The sequence below is a fragment of the Spea bombifrons genome, chromosome 7 (genome assembly GCF_027358695.1).
Source record: "Spea bombifrons isolate aSpeBom1 chromosome 7, aSpeBom1.2.pri, whole genome shotgun sequence".
Taxonomy (NCBI): domain Eukaryota; kingdom Metazoa; phylum Chordata; class Amphibia; order Anura; family Pelobatidae; genus Spea; species Spea bombifrons.
Genome location: NC_071093.1, coordinates 38,311,888 through 38,337,043, shown reverse-complemented (window position 1 = coordinate 38,337,043; position 25,156 = coordinate 38,311,888). Strand labels below are relative to the sequence as shown.

At 41.8% G+C, this 25,156-nt stretch overlaps 3 protein-coding genes across 5 annotated transcripts in view; 2 read left to right on the top strand and 1 right to left on the bottom strand.

Moving 5' to 3' along the window:
* The window catches only part of BAIAP2L1 (BAR/IMD domain containing adaptor protein 2 like 1), a 40,140-nt gene extending 30,885 nt beyond the window's left edge, over nt 1-9,255 (top strand). For 2 of the 3 annotated variants that reach the window (XM_053471423.1, XM_053471420.1), the window contains exons 7-14: nt 56-208; nt 345-512; nt 847-988; nt 3,846-4,053; nt 5,340-5,411; nt 5,572-5,761; nt 8,086-8,126; nt 8,542-9,255. In XM_053471423.1, coding sequence (XP_053327398.1) covers nt 56-208; nt 345-512; nt 847-988; nt 3,846-4,053; nt 5,340-5,411; nt 5,572-5,761; nt 8,086-8,126; nt 8,542-8,617 — 1,050 coding nt within the window. In that variant the 3' untranslated portion in view covers nt 8,618-9,255. The remainder of the gene's footprint in view (nt 1-55; nt 209-344; nt 513-846; nt 989-3,845; nt 4,054-5,339; nt 5,412-5,571; nt 5,762-8,085; nt 8,127-8,541) is intronic. The other variant, XM_053471422.1, reaches the window with a different exon arrangement.
* Nucleotides 9,256-12,561: 3,306 nt separating this feature from the next.
* BRI3 (brain protein I3) lies at nt 12,562-17,679 on the bottom strand. Its single transcript, XM_053471487.1, has 3 exons — nt 17,232-17,679; nt 15,009-15,117; nt 12,562-13,273 (listed from the first exon to the last, which is right to left on the bottom strand). The coding sequence occupies exons 1-3, from the start codon at nt 17,386-17,388 to the stop codon at nt 13,141-13,143; spliced, it is 399 nt and encodes a 132-aa protein (XP_053327462.1). The 5' UTR covers nt 17,389-17,679; the 3' UTR covers nt 12,562-13,140.
* Nucleotides 17,680-19,277: 1,598 nt separating this feature from the next.
* TECPR1 (tectonin beta-propeller repeat containing 1) overlaps nt 19,278-25,156 on the top strand; it is a 28,729-nt gene continuing 22,850 nt past the window's right edge. Inside the window, exon 1 of the mRNA XM_053471474.1 lies at nt 19,278-19,417. The gene's annotated coding sequence lies outside the window, so the exon portion shown is untranslated. The remainder of the gene's footprint in view (nt 19,418-25,156) is intronic.

Genomic DNA, 25,156 nt, shown 5'->3' with positions numbered 1-25,156 from the left:
GTGTGAGATGGGTTTATAGTACTTTTAACAAGTTTTTTTGTTCTTTTCCTTATAGTATTTGGAAACCATTACCTCTCGGCAGAGTGAAATCCAGAAGTTTATTTCGGAGGGCTGCCGGGAAGCGTTGCTGGAAGAGAAGAGGCGTTTCTGCTTCCTGGTGGACAAGCACTGTAATTTCTCCAGTTATCTGAACTACTATCATGTGCAGGTAAAACGGGATCGCCTTGGGTTTTCTGCCATTGAGAGAAATTGGCCGTGGATGCACAAAGACTGGAATCATCAGCAACGTTCGCTGATAGTTTTTGTGTTATAATGTACATATTAATTGGCATTTTTGTTTTTAGGCTGCTGATATCCTCGCCTCTAAGTTGCCCAAGTGGCAGGAAACCTGCAGTGACGTCACACAGGTCCCAGACAATGTTGCTAATTTAATGCAGGATATGAAGCCCCAAGGACCCCCCACTATTCCTGGCACCCCTGAGCCTTCTCCGCTTATGGACAAGAAAGCCCTGGTATGACATCACAATGAACTCATCTGTCAAAAATGATAAATGCCTCTGCTGTAGATTTTTGAGACATTGTTCTATCTATCTAATATATATATAGTTTTGGGCAATTTTGTGGACAAGACATTTTGCTTCAACAGTTACAGTAAAACCACAAACACCACAAAATATAATTGTAGATCGGCACGCTTCTCCTTCTGTTTTCAGCAGCAGGTCTAGGAATACTAGTTCTGTAAAGTAATTATATTGGGTGTTAACTAACACAAAATTATTTTTTCTGTGCATGTTCCACGCTCTAGTTTAATACTTATTAACGATTTGTCCCATTTTGCTCATTTAGATGAATGCAAATTACGACACAATCACCAGGAAGATGCCGCCAGCTCCCCAAACAAGAGCGCACATAAGTCCGCTCGTAGACATGTTCAGCAGTCCGTCAGCCGGGCCAAAAACGTCCTATGAAAATCCAAGAGCGCCCCAAGGTACGTGTAATAATCACGTGTTCCTGTTCACGCAGAAAAGAGAATTGCTTACGATATCGTGTATATTGGTGAATTTTATCAGGGTTCTACAGGTTATTAAACCAAAGCATAGCTTACAGAGGCAAAGTCTGTAGCAGGGCTCTACAAATCTTTGATGTTGGAACGAATCAAACTGCAATCATTGTTAAATATTTCACATCAAATTGAACTACATATGTTGAAATTTGAAGCTTCATAGGGACTTTGTAGCTCATGTGGGGTGCAACAGAAAATCACTAAACCCGATGACCCGGGGCCCGCTGTGCCAACTTCTTGCTGTCCGTGAGGATGCCATGAGGACCATCTGCCGGCGGCTAATGTCGCTCACCCATTCACACTTCTTCTCCATCTTCAACCCATACCCTCATCAGCCAGCCCATCTGAGTAGATAACCGTGAGTGTAAATTATAGGAAGTGAGACTAAAAGGCCAGAGTACAGCGTTGGGAAATAATGTGGGCAGATGTAGCACGCAAAATATCACCCTGTAAACGGAGGTGTGCACGGCGGTGATAGCAGGTCATAAAGCCCACGCTCAGGGAGGCAAACTCCCTGCTGATTGAATCATGCATTATACAGGGCCAGCTCAGTCCTTCTTGCTGTAGAGACCTGCTGGCGCTGGCCCTTCACAATGGATATTGAAGTAGGACACTTGAGACTACAGCTCTCCCGTTAGCGAATAAACCCCACTCTCCTTTATACCGTCGAGTGAACATGGCACTGAAAATTGAGCGTACGTAAAAAAATATATGTTTATCTTTATGACCGAATACACGGGTAATCTGTAAAATCAGGACAACGCAGTAATTGGTGACTCTCCCGCTCCTCGTGATAATAAATCACAGCTATTCCTGATTCATGGCCAGAGATACTTTACTTTTCCTCCCCACGCAAGTGATATGGCCGGGGAAACCAAACGAAGGACTGCCAGCGGTTATTAATTACAAACTATTGCTCTTTGGATTGTGAGTAATTAAAGGTGCTGTCCTTCCTACTGCTAAATTTCTGCTAAATGCAGCATTAGAAACATCGTTCCTAGAGCTGTTACTTCCCCAAATACTTCCAAAAGTAATACATTAATAATGGAAAACGTTGCATCTTTCAGAATGTTTGTCCCGGGAACGCTTAAATGTCATGTGACCAAACAGCAGCCACTAATAGCCATAGGTGTTCACAAGGCTAGATTAAAGTGACCGATCTGCTGAGGTGTATTCGGTTAATGTACTACAGGGTGTCCTTAGGGCAACGTGTAGAATATATAAAGTAAATTGCCTTGTGTTTGATCCCGTGTTACCGGCATATCTGGCCTATAAGCAGCCCGCAGTCCATCGCTTCTATGGATTTGGTTCCTTTGTCTGTGAATGAAACCGTTTAATGCCTCCCTTTAGCCTGCATGCTTTTGGTAAAAAAATAAAGTGCTTTGTACGTCACGGATTGATATTTAAAAAGAAAAAATAAATAAAGTAGATCTTAGGGGAAAAAAGGATGGAGCCACACGGAGAAACACGAAATATCAGCGATCGGTGTCTCTGTTATTAGAAGCTCGGCGGACGCCTTTATACTCCAGAGGAAGCCTCTAGGAAAAAGAAACTCATTAGCTTTATCCTAACAGCAACGCCATGACGAGGCTTTTACTAGAATCAGAAGAGCGATGTCAACATCTGTTCCTTACCGTGTGTTCTGTTATATAGATGAATGTGTATATATATATATATATATATATATATATATATATATATATATATATATATATATATATATATGTGGGTGTGTATATATATATATATATATATATACCCCGTTAAGAGGTATGGATTTCGTATGAAGAGATGGTAGCTGCGGGCTGGAACCCCTTATAATTAATTAAAAAAATTTTAAATCAGTCCTTGGCCTCGCCATATATTCGGATTTGGTTTAAATCTTACCCAAACATATTTAAATGATTTCACTGTGTTAACGTCTACCGCTTCTGCTAGGAAGCTGTTCCAAGTATCTACCACTTCTGTTGGGAAGCGGTTGTATTTATCTACCCCCCCAATAAAGTCAAACTTCCTCACATCACATCAAAGCCTCTCGCCCTGTAGTTGTAGATCACGGCTAATTTGCAGTTGGTTGTACAAAGCGATTCAACATCCCGGATTGATCTAAGACAAAGACGTTCTAAACAGTACGGAGAGAACTTGTGTCGATTTGTATCGAGTTCTGTCTTTGTGTTTCCGGGAATAAAGTTGTCCAGGTGGCGGTTGTTTGCGCTGCTTGCGTTTCTCTTTACATTGTGTTGCTAACAATAGAAGATTGCGCAATAGGTTTAACGAATTGGGCTGATTAGTACCTTATTCTTTTGATCTGGATGTTAGCCAGGCTCCGTTAAAGGGCCATCATAACAATTATGAAAAATAGTATTTTATGTTAACATTCTATTGGGGCAAACATACAAAACGGCCCCCAAAAACTTGGGCAACTATATATTTTTCTGTGCTGGAGTGGACTCTATCTTCTGTTGAACTGATAAAGCCATCTTCGTTTCCTAATTTTAATGATAACAACTGAACGTAATGTGTAAAGCTGTATAGCACGTGAGCGGCCATCTTGTTTCCTGGCAGGAATCTGCCGTGTTGGCTTGTCTGTCTTCAACTTTGCCACACGCAAGGTGCGCTGGAAACGCGGGCTGTAGACGTATTTCAGTGTTAATGTTTACCAAAAAGTAGCAGCCGTAATTAGTAAGACTGGCAGGGTGTTTGAGGCTTTTTCCTCCAGTCCCATTATCATAAATCTGCTTTGTCTGTTATCTGACCTTACGTGAAATCCGCTTGTTTCCAGCAGAGATGGCGGACGATGCCAACCTGCCCCGCTCTATGTCTGTGGCGACGGGCTTAAACCTGATGAAAAAGCCCAAAGTGAAGACGATCTTCCCGCACACCGGAAGCAGCAAGACGTTACTGAGCTTTGCCCAGGGAGACCTCATCACCCTTCTCATACCAGAAGAAAAGGACGGCTGGCTCTACGGGGAGCACGATGCCACCAAGCTGTAAGTCAAACGCGTAGGGGCCTATATCCAAGACTGATGAGTGCTAAGGTAGCACTGAGTGTGCTTAATTAGAAAGGGTTAAGTCGGAGTAGTATCACCGTGGAATCCTTTTCTCCATTCACGACGACACATCTGAACTAAATACTATTCGCAAAAATGCCAAACAGCACCAAAGCGCCCCAAAAATGTTAACTATTTCCAAAGAACTTACAGACGTCACGGTTGGGTCTTCCACCATGCATGGTTTGGGGTGGTTTCAAGCCCTTGGCTTCCCTTGCCCGAGCCTGGAAGGGACCTTGTGTTTGGATGTTACCGGTAACACCGGCCAGGATTGTATTCGGTCTCTTCTGGTCTGTGTCTGGGGTAAGAGGTCTGCGGGTGACATAAATATTTGATGTGCTGCTCACCAGCGTGTGTAACGTGCTGCCCTGGTGTATGTGGGATGTATGGTTACATAATTCCCTTCTGTGAATGTATACATCCCATATACTGCCGGACAGCAACACGGGAAATGTATGAGTGGCCAGAAAAAAACGTCTCATGGTGAAGTCCTTTGTGAGTCAGAAATGGTCCGACTAGGATTGCCGTATCAGCCGTTTTCCCAGGACAGATCTATTTTGCTCACCGCTATAAAGTTCTTCCCTTCATTATGGGGGCCGCATGAACGTGACTAACGATTACCTTCTATGAGTTTACACCTCCCTCTGTGTACTCAACAGCATGTCAAATTAGGTGTGTCCTGAAATGATGGCCAATGTAAAAAAAAAACCTAGGCCTTGAGCAAGAGAACCTTGGTGCCGGATACAATGAGTACCCAGGCAACACGTTTCTAAAAGTCTGAAGTAGCAGGGGCAAACATGTAACTGAAATGACCCTTCACACTTTTACGTATGTAGACATGCGCGGCTTCATGCTGAATCAGCTCAGTGCTGAGGGTTCTTATAGAAATTGTTATATTGCACCATCTAGTGGTCATTCTGTTAATCGCACAAAAACTTGTTTTTCTGCAATTTTCTTAGACAAGGCAGCCCGAAAAGGGAGTACGCACCCAGGCCCAAATTAATCATTCTGCATTTTATTTTCTTTTTCCCATTGATGTTGACGTTTTCACCCGTACAGTGCCAAAACCTATCAATATCAAGCCAGACCGCTGCGGGGTAGTAAAGGAAGCGTAAGGCTGTCGGGCTTGTATTACATGCGCAGCGTTTATGCTCTCTTCAGAATATTGTCCCAATAAAGCTGCGGTGTGATTTTCACTGAATAATCATTGTTCGGGCTTCTTACAGGCGAGGTTGGTTCCCATCATCCTACACACGCCCGCTGGAAGAGAACGGGAAGGAGTCCCCAAAGGTGTCGAGGTAAGTCCTTACCCGTGCCGGTGATTGGTAATGTTGACCATTCATAATGAATAGTGAAGTCAGAGGGTTGAATCCACGACTATCCTGCCCATTCTGCCTTTAGTGAATAAACACCAGTGCCTGATGCCTTAATAAATCATTCTTGTCTTCGTTGTTCTAGTGCTTCTCCAAGCCCTGCCCCGGTTAGGAGCCTCAGCTCAGCCAATTTAATCGACAAAGGTGCGGTGGTCCTGCCAGAACCAGATTACTTTGAAAACTCATCGAGTGCCTTTTCCACTCCCCGGGTAACAACTGCCTTCACCGTACCCCTAGCCAAAGAACCGGCCACCGTAACAACCAATGACTCGCCTGTAAGTAAATCCGGGGAACGTGGCGGGACCTGATGCTGAACTGACGTTACATGTTTCCATCTTTTGTGTTAACGCGTATATTTGCAGAATGTGTTACATTAAGAGCTGGAGAGTGATGCCGATCCAATCCAGGCCCAGGCAAACCTCTGCTGTGCGGCAGATCCGCTGCTCTAATGTGTGGCCGTGAGCTGGATGCACGCGCGTTATTTAGCAGTTATTGGCCATATTTCTTTCCCAGTCCTGCTCCGGTCAGTAGGATTAGGGGTTTTTTTGTGTGTAAGAAACTGCAATTGAATGGATTTACATTTAACTCTGCACCCAACTAAAACATTTTAAAGATCATCACAATTGTATTTAAATTCCATTTCAAGACTGCATGAAAGATATAGAAATTAAAAAGGCATCAATAGGTGAGAATCATAAACGGCGGATAACATAATACTACGGAGCTTATTATTATTATTTTTGGCTCTTGAAGCTGTTTCGAGCGAGTCCTTAGCGCATTATGAACTCTGGCACATGCCAGATCAGGCGTTGGGTTACCTAATCCATTTTTTCTTTATCTATAAAATGCTGCTCCCGATACGGGCGATGTGAGCTCACGGAACGGGGGTAGAAACTGCAGCTACTAGAAAATGAACTTTGTTTAGCATAATAAAAACCAGCAAGTGGTATTTTCGGCCGAGTCAGCAGAAAGCGTATCATAAATTCATAAGCCTTTTCTGATGTGATCGCTGTAAACATAATAAACACGCCAAGACTCATGACTTGAAGTTCTAAGTTTGTGATCAACAATTGAAAGATTTAAAAGAATGCTACAGTCCGTGGAATGCCCCTAAACAAACGACGCAAATAAAAGTATTGTTTAAAAAGGAAAAAAAAGGTACTTTCTATAGGGAGAAAGAGCCGCAAAGTTCCCCTTCGCTTAGGGGGATCTGTGCCGCTTTTGCCGAGCCAGCGCTGGAGCGGACGGGCGATAAGAATCAGGCGAAAGGAGACGTGTTCAGCTGAACTTGTCTCCTAAATGGCGCTTAGCTAGGGAGTTTGGAAAGGAACGAATGTATATGGAGGGTTATGCAGAACACCCCTGGTGTATTTGCATCACGTCGCTGGAGTATCCCTTTAAGCTCAGGAGTTCTCATATATATGTGCAAAATGTCTTAGTTTTAGTTCGAAGCAGGCTGAATCTTTACTGTCGTAACAGATTACCAGTGAGTTAGCGATATAATTGATAAGAAATAGATAAAATATTGTCACAACTAGCGGTGGGAGGCAGACTTTTATCTCATTGCCTTATTCAAAATACAGGGTATAAGATATAAGAACTCGCTGCATCTTCAGGATTGTTGCTGGTCGTGAACCCCAATATGGAACTTATTAACCCCAAAAACTTGTGATCTAACCCTAAATCGGCTAGCTTTTATAATATCATGAAACAGCGTGAGTGTTAACTCATCGCTCCAAATCTCTGAATATAATACAGAAGGTACATTTTGTCCCGGTGTTGCGTTGGTCCGGCTGGAAGGTCATCTTGACCCGTCCCTGACCGAACGAATGAATGAAACACAGGACGTGTTCTGAAAATACAGAACAAATACCTGGGAAACAATAAGCTGAACAGGCTATTGTCATTTCGATAAACGTTCAAGTGATTTCTATTTATCTTCTTTGTTTTTTTTTCTTTCTTTAACCTCCTGCAGTCAGGGCAGGCAAACAGCGAATAATTTGGCAATATGCTTGAGATAAAAACCAAATCGTGAATGAGAGGACGTCTAAACAAACACAACATTTACTTTGAAACAGATATTTCAAGTGAAATTACGTCCGATATTTTCCAGGCATCGATAGAGACAATTGTGTTTGTTTCGCAGCTCCTGAAAGTCTGAGCAGCGTTTTATTGTGAAACGCTCCTCTCTTATTTACCCAGCGGCTGCCTCCTGCCTCGATCGCTGGAAAATTCAGAGTCGTCGTGTGTCCACGCGCTCCGAATGGGTGTTCTCCTTGTCATTTGGTTGAGGACTGACCCGGGAACAGTGGCAAATTCTTGCCTATGGCAAACAGGAGACAGATCTCTGGTCGGGTAGCCCCTGGGCCGGTTTACTAGGAGCTGGTCACCATACCTGGGAACTCCCAGGTTTTTTACCTGGAACAGACAAACCCATACAAATAACTTTATTATATTCCGACAAGCGATTCCATGCTGGAAAGCGATTTGTTTGTGGTGCTTCCCTGCCACCACCTGGTTAATACACATTATTGTTCCGTGTGAAATATGACCGATTATTGGTTCCACAACATATGACGCTCCCTGTGTTTTCTTATAGAAACCTACTGCAAATGGTGTTATGAAGCATCCGTTCCTAAGGTAGGTCTTCTCCGTCGTTGCCCCAGGTGTCAAACAACGAACGGAGGCATTTCCCCTACCTTCCCGCAAGCAACTTTTTTTTTAATTTTGAGGACAAATGTCCGGGTTTAGTCCGTATCGGAGGAACATCGTTGGCATTATACCCAACAGCAGCCGAAGGTTTCCTATTTCTAAACTGAAAAACACAATGTAACCCAAGAAACATTCCAAATGTTACCTTTTACCCTGGAAACACATTCATTCGATACATCGTAATCCGTATGAAACCTTCACACGCCCCGTTCTAGAAGTCATCAAAAATTATTCTCATTGCTTTTAGGTTTTTAAGGAAATTTTAAATTTGATCTTTATATTTCTGAATCAATAATGTATGTATTAGTTTTTTTTGTTAACCTAAACTTTGTTTCTGTTTCAGTGGGGAAAATCCGTTTGCTACCGTCAAGCTACGACCAACCGTAACAAACGATCGCTCGGCACCAATCATTCGATGAAAAGTCCCGCCTAATTTAACTATTATTATTTTTTGTAATTATTTTAAGCCTCCTACGCGGTGTACTATAATTTAATTTTTTTTTGATTTTGCAATAATTTCAGCTGAAAACTAAAGACCCGAGCAGGACCTGGAAAAGCCATATTACATGGACTGAAGCGTTGATTGGCGATCCTTTGCACACAAATCGTTTCTCACCAATGAACTCTGCTCAATTTTTTTCCATTTTTGACCTAATAGTTATTTTCTAGCGTTCAGTTCTCTTTCTAAGTAGGAATAAGATATTTTGCAAAATGAACCACGGAAATAAAAGGCAAAAAAAAAAAATCTGCAATTCAACCGCCGACCCTTTTATTTTTTTAATTTGTTTTTTAATTATTTTTAATTTGTGAAAAAAAACTTAAAAAAAAATGTTTTCAAGTAGAATTTTTCTTAAGACCAATTTAAAAAAGATATATATAAATTATTTTCGATTTGGAGTCAGGGTAAGGAATTGTTTTATTGTAGGAGGAAGTATCTCCCAGGTAAGCGAGATTTTTTTGTACGTAGTCCTCTATATTGAGCGGTGAAGCCGGTAGCTGCTGCGGAACCCCGTTGAAAGATGACGAGAAATCATCCTTTCTTCTGCCTCGTAACCGATTGCCGTATCGTTAGAATCTCTTGCGGGTGCAAATATATATATTTTTTAATATTATTTGGTTAGATTTCAGGCCACTGGTTTTTCTTGGTAGGTTTTTGTCCAGCCTGTCTATTAAGCGGAAGTGTGAAGGCTTACTGACATCCGTAATCAACTTTTCGACCAATCAATAAACCAGCCTACAATAACATGTATTTATTTAAGCTTTTTTTTCCTCCTCAAAGATTTTTCCTTGCAAAAAATGTATTTTTTTTTTTTTTTTTTTTTTTCTGTGGCGACATCACCACCATGTATTCATCGAGCGTTTCGTTCTTCCACACGCAGAGAAGAAGCATTCTGGTTAAGTTATTTGATTATGTTACTTAAACGCGAGATGCCTTTATATAAAATGATATATATATGTGTATATGCCTAAAACTGTGACCATAAAGGAATATATATTTCTTTGGTTTAAATCAGACAATTCCAGGTTATAGATCTCTAGGATAAATAAATATTCTCATATAAAAGCAGGCTCTGATCTTTCTTTATCATATATGTGGGTTCACCAATTTTTTTTTTAAAGTTGATGTTTTCTGTTTTGTTTTGTTTTTTCATTTGTGATGTGATTTTTTTATTTAAAGAAACAATCATGAATTTTTTTTATTATTTTTTTCAAGAAAAATATATACCCTCCCTACATTTAAGACTGAATAGTGTGTAAAAGAAGCAATAAGCAGTTTAAACGAGCCCTGCCTAGGCAGCGTCCATGGAGCTGAGCTGGTAGATGGGACTATCACCCGATGTTTCCTATGCTGGCATGCAGGTGGCCGGCACCGGAAAATATGGATCATCTTTGATGAAGAAGGTCCCTTCCCAGCCTGTATAACAGGCCTCCTCTCTGTACCAGGAAGGGTGCAGGGGGATCGAACCTTCTAAAGATAGGAAAACGGACTGATGACACCTGATGACTGTGACTGAGTAGGTTCATGAATGGAATCCATGAATCCAGGAGGCAGATGATGGCTAGGTAACCGGTGTTATTAAATCACTGCCTGGTTTGTGGGGAACAAAGTCCCTTTAAGGAATCCCCAAATTAAAGTTGGAAAAAAGTGGAGTTAAAATGATACCATTTATTGGCTAACAGAGTTTTATTGTGAGCTTTCAAGGCCAAGTTGTCGGCCTTCAACACTAGATGTCAGGTCCCTTCTTCAGGCATTAGGAAGGAGGAAGGGACCCGACAACTTGGTCTTGAAAGCTCGCAATAAAACTCAGCCAATAAACGGTATCCTTTACCTCCACTTTTTTCCCTGTTTTTCCACGGCTAACACGATACAAACCGTTTGATGATTACAAATGAAAGGTATCTGTTCCTCTGAAGATGAACATGTCCTCTTGTAACAGGGCCGAGATCATCCTACGTGAAGGAACCTAAGCGGAATAAAACCCATGTATTTATTTAACGTGCATTAAAAACGAGAGCTCTGGAATAACAACGTTTCTATTCTGCTCCGTGGCGTTTCGTTTTTAAGCTTCGAGGCAGAATCGATGCAGCCTTTAAGTCGAATTCACTGCATTTTGTTTGTTTTTCGGTAAAGTGAGTAACCAGAAATAATACAAATTCCTAAGCACACGAGTAGACTTTCCCGCTGCCTGTTTGGAGTTAGAAGGACCACTTGTCCAGCTTAAACTAACGGGTTCATATGCGATTAGAACTGAAGGATGTTTGGCCCTAAACACACACTTTTCTGATCAAAGCCAAAAATCTACTTTTTTATGGGCTAAAAGGATAACTCCCATACCCTACGACATCTGTATCATTATCTCGCTCCCACTATTGGAAATGGCGCGGGGGCATGCGGTAGAAGGCGGCATTGCATGTGATTGCCCAGAGCTCCCTATTTTGTGGTGTTCCTCTTTGCAAATGCATGCAGAATCCCCCCATACGGATTGGCCCCCTCGGCCCCCTCCAGCTTTTTCCGAGCTGTAAATGTGTTCGACGCATACCCTGGCACACGGTATACTCGCTGCTAGTCCGCCCGGCAAAAGCTGCAGGGGGACTAAAAAGTCCATCCATGCGCATGTGCAGAACACACTACCATTGATCTCACCGGGAGCCTTTTACTTTGTCACTGATTGGCTGCTTCGAGTCATGGAGGAGACGGAGCTGCAGCTTCTACCCAAGCAGGTAAGAACTTTGGCCGTAGCGTGTTTTAAGTCACCCCGTCTGTATAAGCATGTACTTGCTTTAGCTCGTATTCAGTAAATGGTTTGCTACTTAAGTGCTTAAGGCAGGAATTCTCTACTTTAACAGCAGTCACATTTAACACGCTAAAGTAACACGCTAAAATAACACACGAATAGGAACCATCCAGTCTGCCCTTTAGTTTTGCTGTAAAGACTCAAACCTTAATCCGTCCTTGGACTTCGATCCAGGATAGCTTTATTCCTATCCCACTCATGATTAAATTCCCTCGCTGTATTAACCTCTACCACTTCTGCTGGGTGGCTGTTCCACCTATCCACCATTAAATCTAAGCCTCTAGTTTTAAGTTCAAACAGATGTTTTTATTTAATTTTTTTCTGCTGTTGATAGACATTATAGCGACTTTGGGCTGCGAACGAGGGACATTATGGAGGTTTGAGTTGGCTCTGTTCCTGATCAAGGGTGTGCAAAAACAGTAATTATTAAAATGAAGAATGTTTTTTTTAGCTCATGCTGCATTTTTACTATATATAGTAAGTTGTAAGCAAACTTTTTAAAGTACAGAACACCCACATCATTTTCTTTTGATTAAATATTTAGGATTATGTACAAAAAGGCGCAAAATCTCCATAGCAACCAATGGCATTGGCCGATTATAAACTGATCAAAACTGGAAGAATAAAAATATATTTGAAATGATTTTACAGACGATAAACATAATATATTCATTTGGAATTGTGCGTTCTTTCATAGAACATTATTGAGTTGCAGGCCCTATGCGAACAAAGCATCATGGGAATTGTAGTTTTGCAAATATCTGGAGTTTTATTCCCAAATATGACTGTCTTATAACACGGACGGCAGAGGCTCCATTTACTTTCACATTCAGTACAGGATATGGTATCGACTGCTACTTTACATAAACGAAACCGCTCGTCGCCAAAACGACGGAGGAAATTTATGAATAAGGAAGTAAATCAACAATGAGATTTCACTTTTGTTTAAGCCGAATGTACCGGAAACTGATAGAACTTGTAAAAGAAACAAAGTAACCCGCGGTAATCGGTGACCGGCTTGTACCAATCGCACCCCTATCCGTAGTAAAGCCACGTGAGCCAATCTGGCTATTTAAATGTCCGTAAATCAAAACGACAAAACTTTATTACACAGACAACACAAGCAAAAGGTATTACCGGAACGGGAATTATCTCTTTCAACACCTGAAACGATACAGGTTAATATACATACAAAAAGACACAAAGCTATACTTACTTTGTACATAGTGACAGTGGTTTTAATATGTATAACGTATACAGGGAAAAATATTTGTTCTTTAGAATGATCGCTTAATATTTTCACAGTGCTTACTGTATAAGAACCCCCCCCCCCCCGAAGTGGTGCTATAAGACACGGATCAACTAAATCAAGGGCCCAGCGTCTTCTTTATATAGAGGAAATTTTGTTGCAGTCTGAAAAGGCACCAATATGTGGGGGGCTTCGCAGCCCCCTATTCATCTATGGCACAGAGATTTCCCCCATGCGGAAAGAAAATTATATTCATATATAAAAAGAATGTAATAACGCACCCGATACAAATATGCTATTTAATCAAAGAGAAGGATTGTGCACTGAATGAGATTTACAGGAGAAAACTGAAGCGTACGGTATAAATCGCCCCGAGCCACGATTTCACCCTCTCCTCTTAGCCAAAAGTAGCCCCGCAGTTGGGACATCTCCGCTGCCGTAACATGAAGCAGAACAGGATCCCGAGGGGAAAGAAGAATATGGCACAAAATAATCCCAGACAGGTAAACGAGTCCTCCAAAACACCCACCCTGTGGGGAACAAGACATTAAAAAACATTAAAAACTGTGCAGAACACGCAGGATTCATTGAAATTATTATCTGCGTAATCCAAGATGTACAAATAGTGACAAAATTTAACTTTTAAAATGGATTTTATTGCGCAACAAAAGCACACAACATGAATCAATTCTCCGTTAAGGAAATGAGTTAAGGAAACCGCATACGTGGTTGCCAGAAAGCAGATTTGGTACTTTTATAATTAATAATAATAAAAAAAAATGTATATATGTATATATATATATATATATATATATATATATATATATATATATATTACAGCAGAAAATGGTTCTTAAAGGATTGTTCATATTTTTTCTTATTTTTGAAACACAAACTAACCTCCTTACTCGTTCTTGGCTTAGTATAACGCGATTCAAATTATTAATGACTAAACCTACAAATAAGGAAGCGCTTACGGGGATATCGATGCATTTTATGGGGTGATCGATGTATATAAGTATAGGTGCATCATAATGATATGAAACCGGCAAATCCTATAGCGACGTTCCAAAATACCCATCTGAGACGAAAATATCGGAGATTTACTCATTCCTACGCAGAGCCCATCGCTATACAAGCGACGGGCCTAATTCTAAAAGAAGGTCGTCGCGGAGCGGTAATTCTGGACAGAACGTGGTCTCTTGGTATATTAGACGATGTATTGTGATACTCGGCATGCTGTACAATGTGCTTTGCCAGAGGTGCGCTCTACACTTTACGCCGCTCCTCTCGGAGGTACTTCTCCTTATCACTGAATGCACTTTGATTCAGCAATCTGTAACCGCAAACATGTGACACTTCCAATCATTCACTCGCTAAAAAAAAAAAGAAAAAGACAGTCCTCTTCCTGTTCTGCGTTACGCCATAACTTGATTTCACGTCATGTGACCGCTCGCGGTACATCTCATCATCATCTGCTGATAATAAGCGGTGCTAGTCGTGTGGTTACAGCTTGAGAATATAAGTATGAATCTTATTATTTTCATCGTGAAAACATATTTTATGGGAAATACCTATTTGTAAGTCTTTTGGAGAGCAAGAAGCAGGTCCTCTGGGAAGCTCATACACATTGACCCCTTTTTAGCCAATTATTTGGAGTTTTTTTTACTTCCACGAAAAGATCCAACCTAATCTCTTGCCTGGGCATTGCTTCTGCAGAGTTCTTACATTATAGGCAGTAGTTGAGAGATAATTTATATATAATATATACACATCGGCATTAGAGAACATATGGTGGATGAAGTCCCTGGGGTTGGTTTGTCTACAGACCAGCCTGAGGACCCCGTGTGTTCCTCAACATGCATCAGATCTCACGGCACACGGATTACCAGGGAGCACGCAAGGAACATTAGCCTATGAAATGCTTAATGATACCCCAAACAGGGTGACCTTGACTCTTGGAAGCACCTATACCAGGGGTGTCCAACCTGCGGCCCTCCAGCTGCTGCAGGACTACATCTCCCATAATGCTCTTTCAGCTAAGGGGCAGGCAGAGGAGTATGGGATATGTAGTCCTGCAGCAGCTGGAGGGCCGCAGGTTGGAAACCCTTGACCTATACCGAGCCCTAAGACTCCGCTTCAAGGCCGTGTTTCTGGTGGGAACCCAGTTCCTGAAGGCCGTTCGCCAAAGTTACAGGAGAATTGTCTCTTCTTGGTGAAAATTAAATTTTGGCGATAATACAACTGCATGAATGCTTTTGTTACCTGCAGGCAGGGCACCCTCCGACCACCACAACAGACGTAGTAGTAGCCGCGGGCTGTTGGATTATCGTGTAAGTGCTGGGGTAGGTAGACTGCGACGGAGCAACAAATCCTAAAAAATAAAAAATAAAAATGATATAACAAACTCTACAAAATGAAACAAGTGTCCTGAGCCGACATATATCGCCGGACTGATCTCTGCCCGCTAGTAAACTCCGGCTCACAATGATCAATGGCACAGAGGGAAAGAGCGACATGTGACAGGTCATACGACATATATGATGATATAGGATAACCCCCACGTCAAACATGTGGGCAGCTCGAAGTACAGATCGTGAGATTCCTGGTGGACTTTGAATCAGGCAGATTGCGGGAGAGGAAGGCCGGGGCTTTCCCCGACGGGTTGTTGGAGGGTTTCCCGTGACGGGTTGTTGGGGGGCTTCAGAGTGGAGCGTCAAAAGATAATTAATTAAAAAAAGTGTTACTTTTACAAAAGCTAAAGTGCAGATTCCCTTCCCGCCCCCCCCTTTATCACAACCATAACGGGGCTCAGTGGCCGTCGTTGGGAAAGATTTTAGGACTTCTCTTTTTTTTTTTTGTTATGTAACATATTTAACATAAAAGGTCACATGACATTAAAATAAACAAATTCGGGGTTTAGAGGTCATCGGCGTTCTTCACCCAACTAAATCTGGTTACTGCATATTTACAGAAGTCTCCTACATTTCCGATGACGAGCTGCTGTCTTATGTAGGCTGTCACTGTCCTCATGATTAAAGTCAAGGGGTTAATAATAATAATAAAATAATTTTATTATTAATAAATAATAATAATAATGACACTATTAAGACAATGGGGGGTATATATAAACGGTGACTCCCGTGCAAAGTTTGAAGAGTGGTCTTAAACTGATGAAACGGCCCTATACGTCTCCCAAAGATTTCAGAGACTCCAAATGACAGAACTCCTTTTACTTTACCGAGGTAGATAAGTGGAACAGCCTCCCATCAGAAGCGGTAGGGGTTAACACAGTAAGGGGATTTAAACAGTCATGTGATGGCCTCTGAATCTAAGATGAGCCCAAGGGCGACTAAAGTCCAACTTAATGGGCCGAATGGGTCTGATCGCCCATCAAATTCTATATTTTTTTTTATATATTATAAAGTACCCTACATGGGATTGTTTAGAAGAAAAAAACAATGTTTAGTTACGGCACCTTTGTACCCAGGCCAGACCCTTTCATTGTGCTGCATACCGTAAAAATAAAAACAAAAATAACCTCTTTTACTTCATATGAGAAATACGGAGATATTTATTTTCTTTCATGTACTAAAACCCCTTTCTCCCCCCAATATTATCCTGTACACAGGAACAACTCCCACAGCATGAGTGAAGAATAATTTGGGGATTGGTTACATAATTGATATTTTTATTACGTATCTATAAGAGAATACGGTATATAAATAACTTTATGAAATGTGTTAATGGGTTCCATAATGTGTTCTCTCCAAAAAGAGACATTCCAATCATAACATAATATGTTTAATGTGAGACAAATAAGACAAGGACTGTTAAAATGACTCAGGTGCAAAGTTTGAAGGATGGTCTTATTACCATAGCAACCGATGGAATGGTCTCATATTATATATATGAGACCTAACCCCCCCCCCCCGGTGATTTCAAAACCTGTCGTTTGCCTATACTAAATAGCAGAAGTATAAAGGCCATCAGCAGCTATATGTGATTTATTATTGTTATTATTATATTTTATTATCTTCCCCAGATACTAAACTCTATGATTTTGGTTAATATATTGCCATTTTCATCCTTGACGTTGTGCCAAAAAAACGAGCAATCCAGTTTCATCTACAGTGTGATATATTCTATAGTATGTATATATGAGCTGCATTCAATGTATAGGATTTTAGAGTATTCCGAGTACTTTGTTAAAACTAGTGCAGAACTGGGGTAACTGAGGACTTAAAAAAAAAAGGTCAATAAAGAACAAACTTATCTATACATTATTCATAGTATAATTACACCTCAATAAGAAAACTATAGCATAAGGTCATATATATATATATATATATATATATATATACACACACACACATACATACATATACACACATACATACATATACACATTATAACAACCGAGTGAAGAACACACCGCATATACACACTATATCCATAGACTATATACTGTGATTATTGCATACCCACCCGTGCCAGTGGCGTAGGGTAAAGGAGGAGGGTGGTATCCGGGAGGTGCTGCGGGGGCACCCGGTATAGTCCCATAGTTTTGCTGCCCGTGCTCGTACACCCCATGCACCGGCGGGCTGTAGGCTGGGGGTCGGTCCAGGAGGGGCTTGTTGTCCATCCTGTCTCCCTGGGAGGTAAGTGGCAGAGGTGGGCTTCTGGGGCAGTTAAGTTCGTTACTCCACTAACAATGAATTGTATAATTCGGAGCGGAGAGCGCTGTGTCCGGGGCGTGCGCCCAACTTTACAGGACTGACGGGGAGAGCTGCAGCTCCCGTGCCCCTCTCGGATCACCTGTATGATAGAGGACAGTGTGCGCCTCCTCGCAGCCCCCCAGAGCGAACCCCAAACTACAAGAGACTGGCTGCAAATGTGCTCAGCTCCCTGCTGTACGAGGCCAGTCACAAGACTCGGGTCATGTGACCATCCCCATGCCAGCCTCTCCCCTACAGGAAGCATTTCTTAAAGGAGCAGCGCGCGCAGGCGGCCAACCTGTTACACTGGGGGAAGGAACATGTCTCTGCGCAGACAGCAAGGGGTTAACATGATGTCAGCGAGAGAGAAGGACTATATGTACATACTAACATACATGTGATATGCTACATATAGAATATTCATACATATATATATGTGATATTTCTGTTATATTTATACACAAGTATATATATATATATATATATATACAATGATAAACATATGATGATCGTTATAGAATTAGCTATAGCAATACGCACAATGTAATATCTTGTACATGAACATATAGCTATAGCCCATACCTGCTGGTGTGGTTATCATATGGTTAATATTTGTTTCATGGGGTGTGGATAGAGGTGTGACAGGGGGCGGGGCTTTCCCGTAAATATATGCGGATATATATTTTAATAAGGAATATATAATTTAATAAGGAATATGATGAAGAATAATGGGGGGTTATGTATAAAACTTGGCCAGCTGAAAAGTGGTGTTATCACCATAGCAACTGATGATATGTCCCTGCTGATTGGACTGTTCCTTTGGTGGCTATGGTGCCAAGACGACTTTTCAAACTTGTAGAGGATGGTGATAACTGGTTCTCTGCTCCAAAAGGTCCATCATGGGGGTAAATATAGTGGGCTCATCTTGGGGTATACCAAGCGATTGCATTAAACATCTAGTCGAGAGGAGAGCTCTGCGGTTATGGTGCGTTAAGAAGGAATTCAAGAATAGCCCGTAACTAACCCATACGGCTATATATATCGGGAGCAATATGGGCCAGGCCTGGACCGGCCATCTGGCACACCGACAAATGCCCCGTGGATCACTGAGCGTCGATGGCCTATGCTCACAAGATCGCCGGATTGGCTGCTGCAGCTGGATCTGTCCAACCACACACTACATGAGCATCCGGCTGCAAAGACCCATCGGTGTCATCAGGCGGCAGCGGGCCTTAAAGTGGCAGGGCCACCTTGTGTTTGCCCGTCCAACCCGGATCTTGGCCGATCACCCTGGTTCTTCTTGGTCGCGCTACCCACGCAACGACAAACCGCCAGTTGTGTTCAGTGGGACTGTTCTGAATAAGCTGACCGTTTATACTATATTACAGTTAAGGCAAATGAAACGTTAGCCTACAGCCTCACAATCCCATCACACACAAGTAAAAGGCACGGTTGATGGACGGATCTGGTTAAGTCTGGAGTTAAGTCTCGGGGTGTTTATTCTTTTCGCGGGGTAAGAGGGTACATTCACACACCATAAGGGGCTCATTCCATATTCTGCTCTGATATCTGGGGTTCTTAATCGGTGCTTCTCCCGCCGTACTTTGCAAACACAGTAACAGAAGAATACTTTTTGCTGGGTTTTCAACCCAGGACCCCTGCGACCGCACAGCCGCCTCACAGCCTGTCACCCACACACAGTTTCAGTACCAATGACCCTGCTGTACAGTCCGACCCAGCCAATCACAGAGCTCGTTCTACCCATTTTCGTAGCAGCTCGGCCAATAGGAAGGCTCAGATCTCGGTCCGCCTCTCACAGAGGCTGCGGCTCGGCTGAGGTGTCTGCGCAATGGCTTCGCTGTGTCAACATTACCTGCGATGTGTGTCGCCGTGAGCGAGGAGTGCGTCCTGCCGCCGGCTACGTGTCACTGTGTGCAGCGGCCGAGTCACCGTGAGGTAAGCCCGATGTGCGCGGCTCTGAGGGGTCCCCAACAGCGCTGTCACCTGTCCGCGGGCAACCCCCAAAGTGCCAGAGGGACACCAGCTGCTGAAGCCCCCTACAGAGCTTGGGTTACCCGGCCGGTTATACTGTGTTATTATATATACACACACCAGGTGGTCAGTTGACATCATCGTTCACAGCCACCCTGATTGGATTTTTTTTTTAATTTCTTGTGGCTCTGTTATTAATAGTATTAATTATAATTAATAATATTACAGTATTACTGTTATTGGTTTAATATATTATTATACACACACAGTCTTTATGCATGTATAATATATATATACATTTCCGTTTTTGTGATTTAGAAATAGTGTTTCTTATAAACATATAATTTTGATATTGTCAAAATATCTGTCTGTCTGTAGTAAGTAATGGGCTCTTTCCCTTCCACATCTGGTATTCTTTACACGCCTGCCAATAATGTATGTGATATAGATGGGGTTTGGAGCTTTAATGTATGGTTTGTGTCCGTGAAGCGCAGACACCGTATGACATCACTGGTGGGAATTATAATTACAATTCACAGAAATATTTAAAATGCATTGATAGATATGGACTTTAATGCTCAGCATCCCTGGGAGAATGAAGTTAGCGGCACGTTGATTGCTTTCACTCTTCGGTAGGGTAAGACATGTCTTGACCAAAGGGTGGGTTTAAAATGGGGAAGCCACCGAGAGCTGAACAAGCGATGTGTTTGATGGGACACGGATAAATATATTTCATAAAAAAAGGCTTTTTGACGTTTTTGGATGTGAAAAATGCATGTTCGTGGACTCCATCCACAAGGATGTTAACTCCTCCTCATTTATGTCTGCTGAAAACAGGAAGCATACCTGAGTATGCCTCAGCATATATATATATATATTTATAATGTGATTTTCCTTTGCTTCGGTGATCTCCGCGGGAGAGCTACTGAGCACGTGCGAGACGGCTACTACAGGAGGAAGGCTTAAATGAGACTCCATCAGTTAAACTATATGCTCTCCAATTTATGTGCATTCAAATGATTGAAGTCCATGTAAAAAAATCCAATTTTAGGGAACGTTTCTTTAACAGGGTTTGTCGCTTTCTGGCAATTAACTTGCTCCGTACCTTTAAACCAAATATCACACGCTGACAAATAAATCAAACCATTCGTATAATATATATTAAATGTTCCTCTTCAAAGTAAATGGAGAAACCTGTAGTAAACGTCAGTCCGTTCTGTTTTTACAGGTGGAAATGTTCCATTTGTTTGCTTGTTTATTCAGGGTCTGACGTCCATGTAATATTTCAGGTGTAAACGCTGTGGGTTTGGGTGTATAATTCATGTGAATCGTCAAAACAGAAAAGATTTCTGGAAAAAAAAACACTTTGTAGCATTTAACCCAATACATTATTTAACTGTCAATCAACTCTGCTCAATTTAACACATTTAAGTGTAAGTAAGAGCAAAGAACAATCAAGATTCCCCATGAAATACTCTTACCCTATATAAACACCTGGGAGGCATGAATTCTTATATTTGGGGGAAGTGGATTGAAAATGTAATAATCCCTAGAAACAGGAGGTATTGTTGGGGATCAATGTGAAAGATTAGTACTTGAGAGCGGGGTTATTAAATATATGACACATTGATGTCATTTTAAAAGTCCAAAAATTATTACTTACTGATAATTAAATCAATTATTATTCTGGTGTAAAGCATACCATTACTACATACAGTATCTCATGGATTATGTTAATTGCAAGAAATTTAAGGTAGATTTATTTACATTTCGGTGTATTTGGGACATTCTTATCCGCACATTTTTGTTTATATGAAATGTGTCACGGTGTATGATGTCACAAAGGCAGAAAATGTATTGTGAGAACGCACCCACTTACAGCTCCTTGTGAAATTGTCATCTACAGTTACGTAGAGTTAACCCCTTCGCGACCTTTGCCGGTTCAGGACCGTCATAACAAGAAGGTCACTAAATGACCTTTGACGGTCCTGAACCGTCAAAAAATTAAATAAGCTTAGAAAGTGATCAAGGATCACTTTCTTCGCTTAAACGGCCTTGCTGCAATGCCTCGATGTCGAGGCATTCAGCAAGGCCGAGATCGGCATCGGGGGCCATGTCTGGCCCCTCCCCGGGGCGTCAACAGCCGCCATACATTGTATGGCGGCGGACGCCCGTTTTAAAAGCGTTTAGGAGGCGATCAACGATCGCCTCCTAAACTTAAATGGTGTCGCTGGAATGCCTCGATCGGGAGGCATCCAGCGACACCAAACACTTACCTCTGGGTGGGCTGTGACCGCTCCGGAGAGCGGTCACAGCCGCCGCTGCCGGTGATCTTCGCCATCAAGTAAGATGGCGGCGGCCCGGGAACTACAACAATAAAGACGAAAAAGTTCGCTAGAGGGTCTCCAGACCCTCTAGAGAACTGGCTCCACTTGCTGGTTGAATACAGGTACTGCATTCAACCATGCAAGTCAATGGAGCCCAGCTTTCTAATCACTATGTGATTAGTAAAATATTCAAAAAAAAAAAATAAAAAAAAATAAAAAATGGAAAAAAAAATAAAAAAAAATGTGCTAACATTTAAAAATAATTATGCAGTGATGTCACTAGATGAACCATCCAGTACCAGCAAAATGTGTAAAAAAAAATATAAAAAAAGTATTAAAAAAATAAAATAAAATTAAAAAATAAAGTTTATTATTTTGAGCAAGTGCTAAAATTTCTCAAAAATCTCAACAAAGAGTTAAAATAAAAGCACTTCAAATACCCAAGGGGTGTCTAATATATAAAAAAAATGGCTGATGGGGTAAATTGGAGTGGCCTAGCTCAAAGATAAGGCATAGTGTACCTATCCAAAATGACTGACCAAAATGGAGAAAAAAAGCGCACTTCCCAAATGTGGCATTTTAAATCTGAAACAACCCAACAAACCCATGCATGTGGGGTATCACTGCACTCAGGAGATGTTCCTGAACACACATTGGGGTGTTGTTTGACAGTGACATATACCAGAACCTGTATATCTATAACTAAAGTACAATTTGTGTGAAAAAAAAAAAAATAATTACTATGACAAAGTTTGACAAAGTGTAGTTCTATAATTGGTGCATGGAAAGGGTTAAAATAACAGCATTTGGAATACCCTGGGGTGTCTAGTTTTCAAAAATATATGGTTTGAATGGGTTAAATTGAGTTAACCGGCTTCAAAGATATTCCAAAGAGGAGAGGGAGGCACAATGACCAAATGACCACCTGAATTACGCATGCCCCAAAAGTAGCCTTTTACCAGCCAAACAATCTGACAAACCCATGCATGTGGGGTATCGCTGTACTCAGGAGATGCTGCTGAACACATATTGGGGTGTTGTTTGATAGTGACATATACCAGAACCTGTATATCTATAACTAAAGTACAATTTGTGTGGAAAAAAAAATAAAAAAAATTACTATTACAAAGTTTGACAAAGTGTAGTTGTATAATTGGTGCATGGAAAGGGTTACAATAACAGCATTTGGAATACCCTGGGGTGTCTAGTTTTCAAAAATATATGGTTTGACGGGGTTAAATTGAGTTAACCGGCTTCAAAGATGTTCCAAAGAGGAGATGGAGGCAGACTGACCAGATTTGTTAAAAAAGATTTGGAAATCATAAAACGCTGCTTGTACTTATTGCCCTATAACTTACAAAAAACAGCAAAAAAACATAAAAACATTGGGTATTTCTAAACTCAGGACAAGTAGTAGAATCTATTTAGCTAGTTTTTTTACTTGCTTTTTTAGGTGAGTAAAAGATTTTTCAAATAAAAGTCATAAAATGTGTTTTTTTTCAATTTTTCACCCTGTTTTTTTTATTTTTTTTATAGTAAATAAGATGATACGATCAAAATAATGGTATCTGAAGAAAGCCCATCTTGTCCTGAAAAAAACAATATATAACTTATGTGGGTACACTAAATGGGTGAGGAGAAAACTACAGCTGAACACAAGCACCACAAAAGTGTCAAAACAGCCGCGGTCCCACAGGGTACAAAACGAAAAATGAGCCCGGTCCTTAAGGGGTTAAAGAAGCAATAACCAAAATGATGTTTTGTTTCCTTGGTTTATTGTTATTGGAAACAAGAGATCTTGAGTCACTTGGCCAGGGCGCAGTCCATCCCTCAATTCATCCAGTCTGGTGTTATAAAGGAAAAGCCAGACATATGCCGGCTGCTGGATGGAGAGGACGTGTCCTCTGCGGTCTGCAGAACCGATGGTATCCTGCGCAGTTTGTTCAGGTGGAGATCTGATCTCAAATCCATCTTGTACGGGGGAGTTAAACGTCGGCCCTCTACGTCATCCCAGTTGATGGTTTGAAAGAACGGATGCCGTCTGATATTTCCTTTCACGCCGAGGCGACGCCGAGGATCCTTCTTCAGCAGTTGTTTCAAGATGTCCACAGCTTTTTTGCTGAGGTTTTTGCTGTACTGAGGGCTGCCGTACACAATTTGATCAATCTCTGACATGATGCTATTGCTAGCATAAAAAGGGAAAGCTCCATTCAGCATACGGAACAGCACCACTCCGAAGGACCACCAGTCCACGGCAACACCGTATGCTTGCTTCTGATGTATTTCTGGGGCCATGTACAAAAATGTGCCGCAATATTCTGTGATTTGTTCGGTTCCAAAAATATCATCGGCAACAAGACCAAAATCGCAGATCTTTACATGGCCCTCTCCATCAAGCAAAATGTTGTCCGGCTTCAGGTCGCGATGTATAATTCCCTGAGAGTGGAGGAACTGGACGGCACACACTATTTCTGCCGAATAAAAGGCAGCGGTGGCCTCAGAGAAGGAGCCCACCCTGTTCAGATATGTGATTAGTCTTCCTCCGGCTAAATACTCCATGATTAATAGTACGCAGGTCTCTGTTTGGAAGGCTGCGTATCCATGGCACAGGAATGGGCTGTTCCGAGCCACCTCCAGGACCCTCCTCTCTTTCATAATTTCCACAGGTTTCATGGCTTTCTTGTGAATGATCTTAACCGCTACCAGGGATTCTCTGGTAGGGACAGAAGCCAACATGACCTTTCCAAAGCTGCCTTTTCCCAGCAGTGCATGAAAAGTAAAGGATGGTACTGACATGGGGAGAAGGCTTCTAAATCTTTTAGCAGGAACATCACTTTCCATCTGACTCCTGCGTCTTTTTATTGCAACCTTTCCCCTGCTGCACATGCGCTGCTCCAGGTGTTCAGGTGCTTTCTGCTCCCCCTGCTGCCCCAGATCCTGGCTGATATCCTCTCTCTCATCAGCAGTACCCCTTCTCCTCTTCCTGTCTCTACATTGTTCTTCCTCGGAACCGGTACTCTCTCTCTTTCTTTTGAGTACTCTTCTGGCCAAGTGCTCTGGGCTTTCATCTCTCCTCTTTGTCCGCCTTACAGCGTTTATGAAAGCCGATCTTACTCTTTTACAAAATTTTCTTAGTTTTCTGGGGCAGCATCTCTTTAAACTCCACCTAAGTCCAGAAAGGAGGCAACAATCCTCCACATTGCTCAATTCACTTTTCTCCTCCATCGTTGTATGTAGTTGGTAGTAACACTTTCAGCTCGCTATAGAATAACTGCTTCAGTGTCGAGTGCCCAACTTCACCAAAGGAAAAGGGGAGCGGCTTGCAGCTTTATAGGTGACACGTATGATGTCACAATGACTCATGATGTCACCGGCA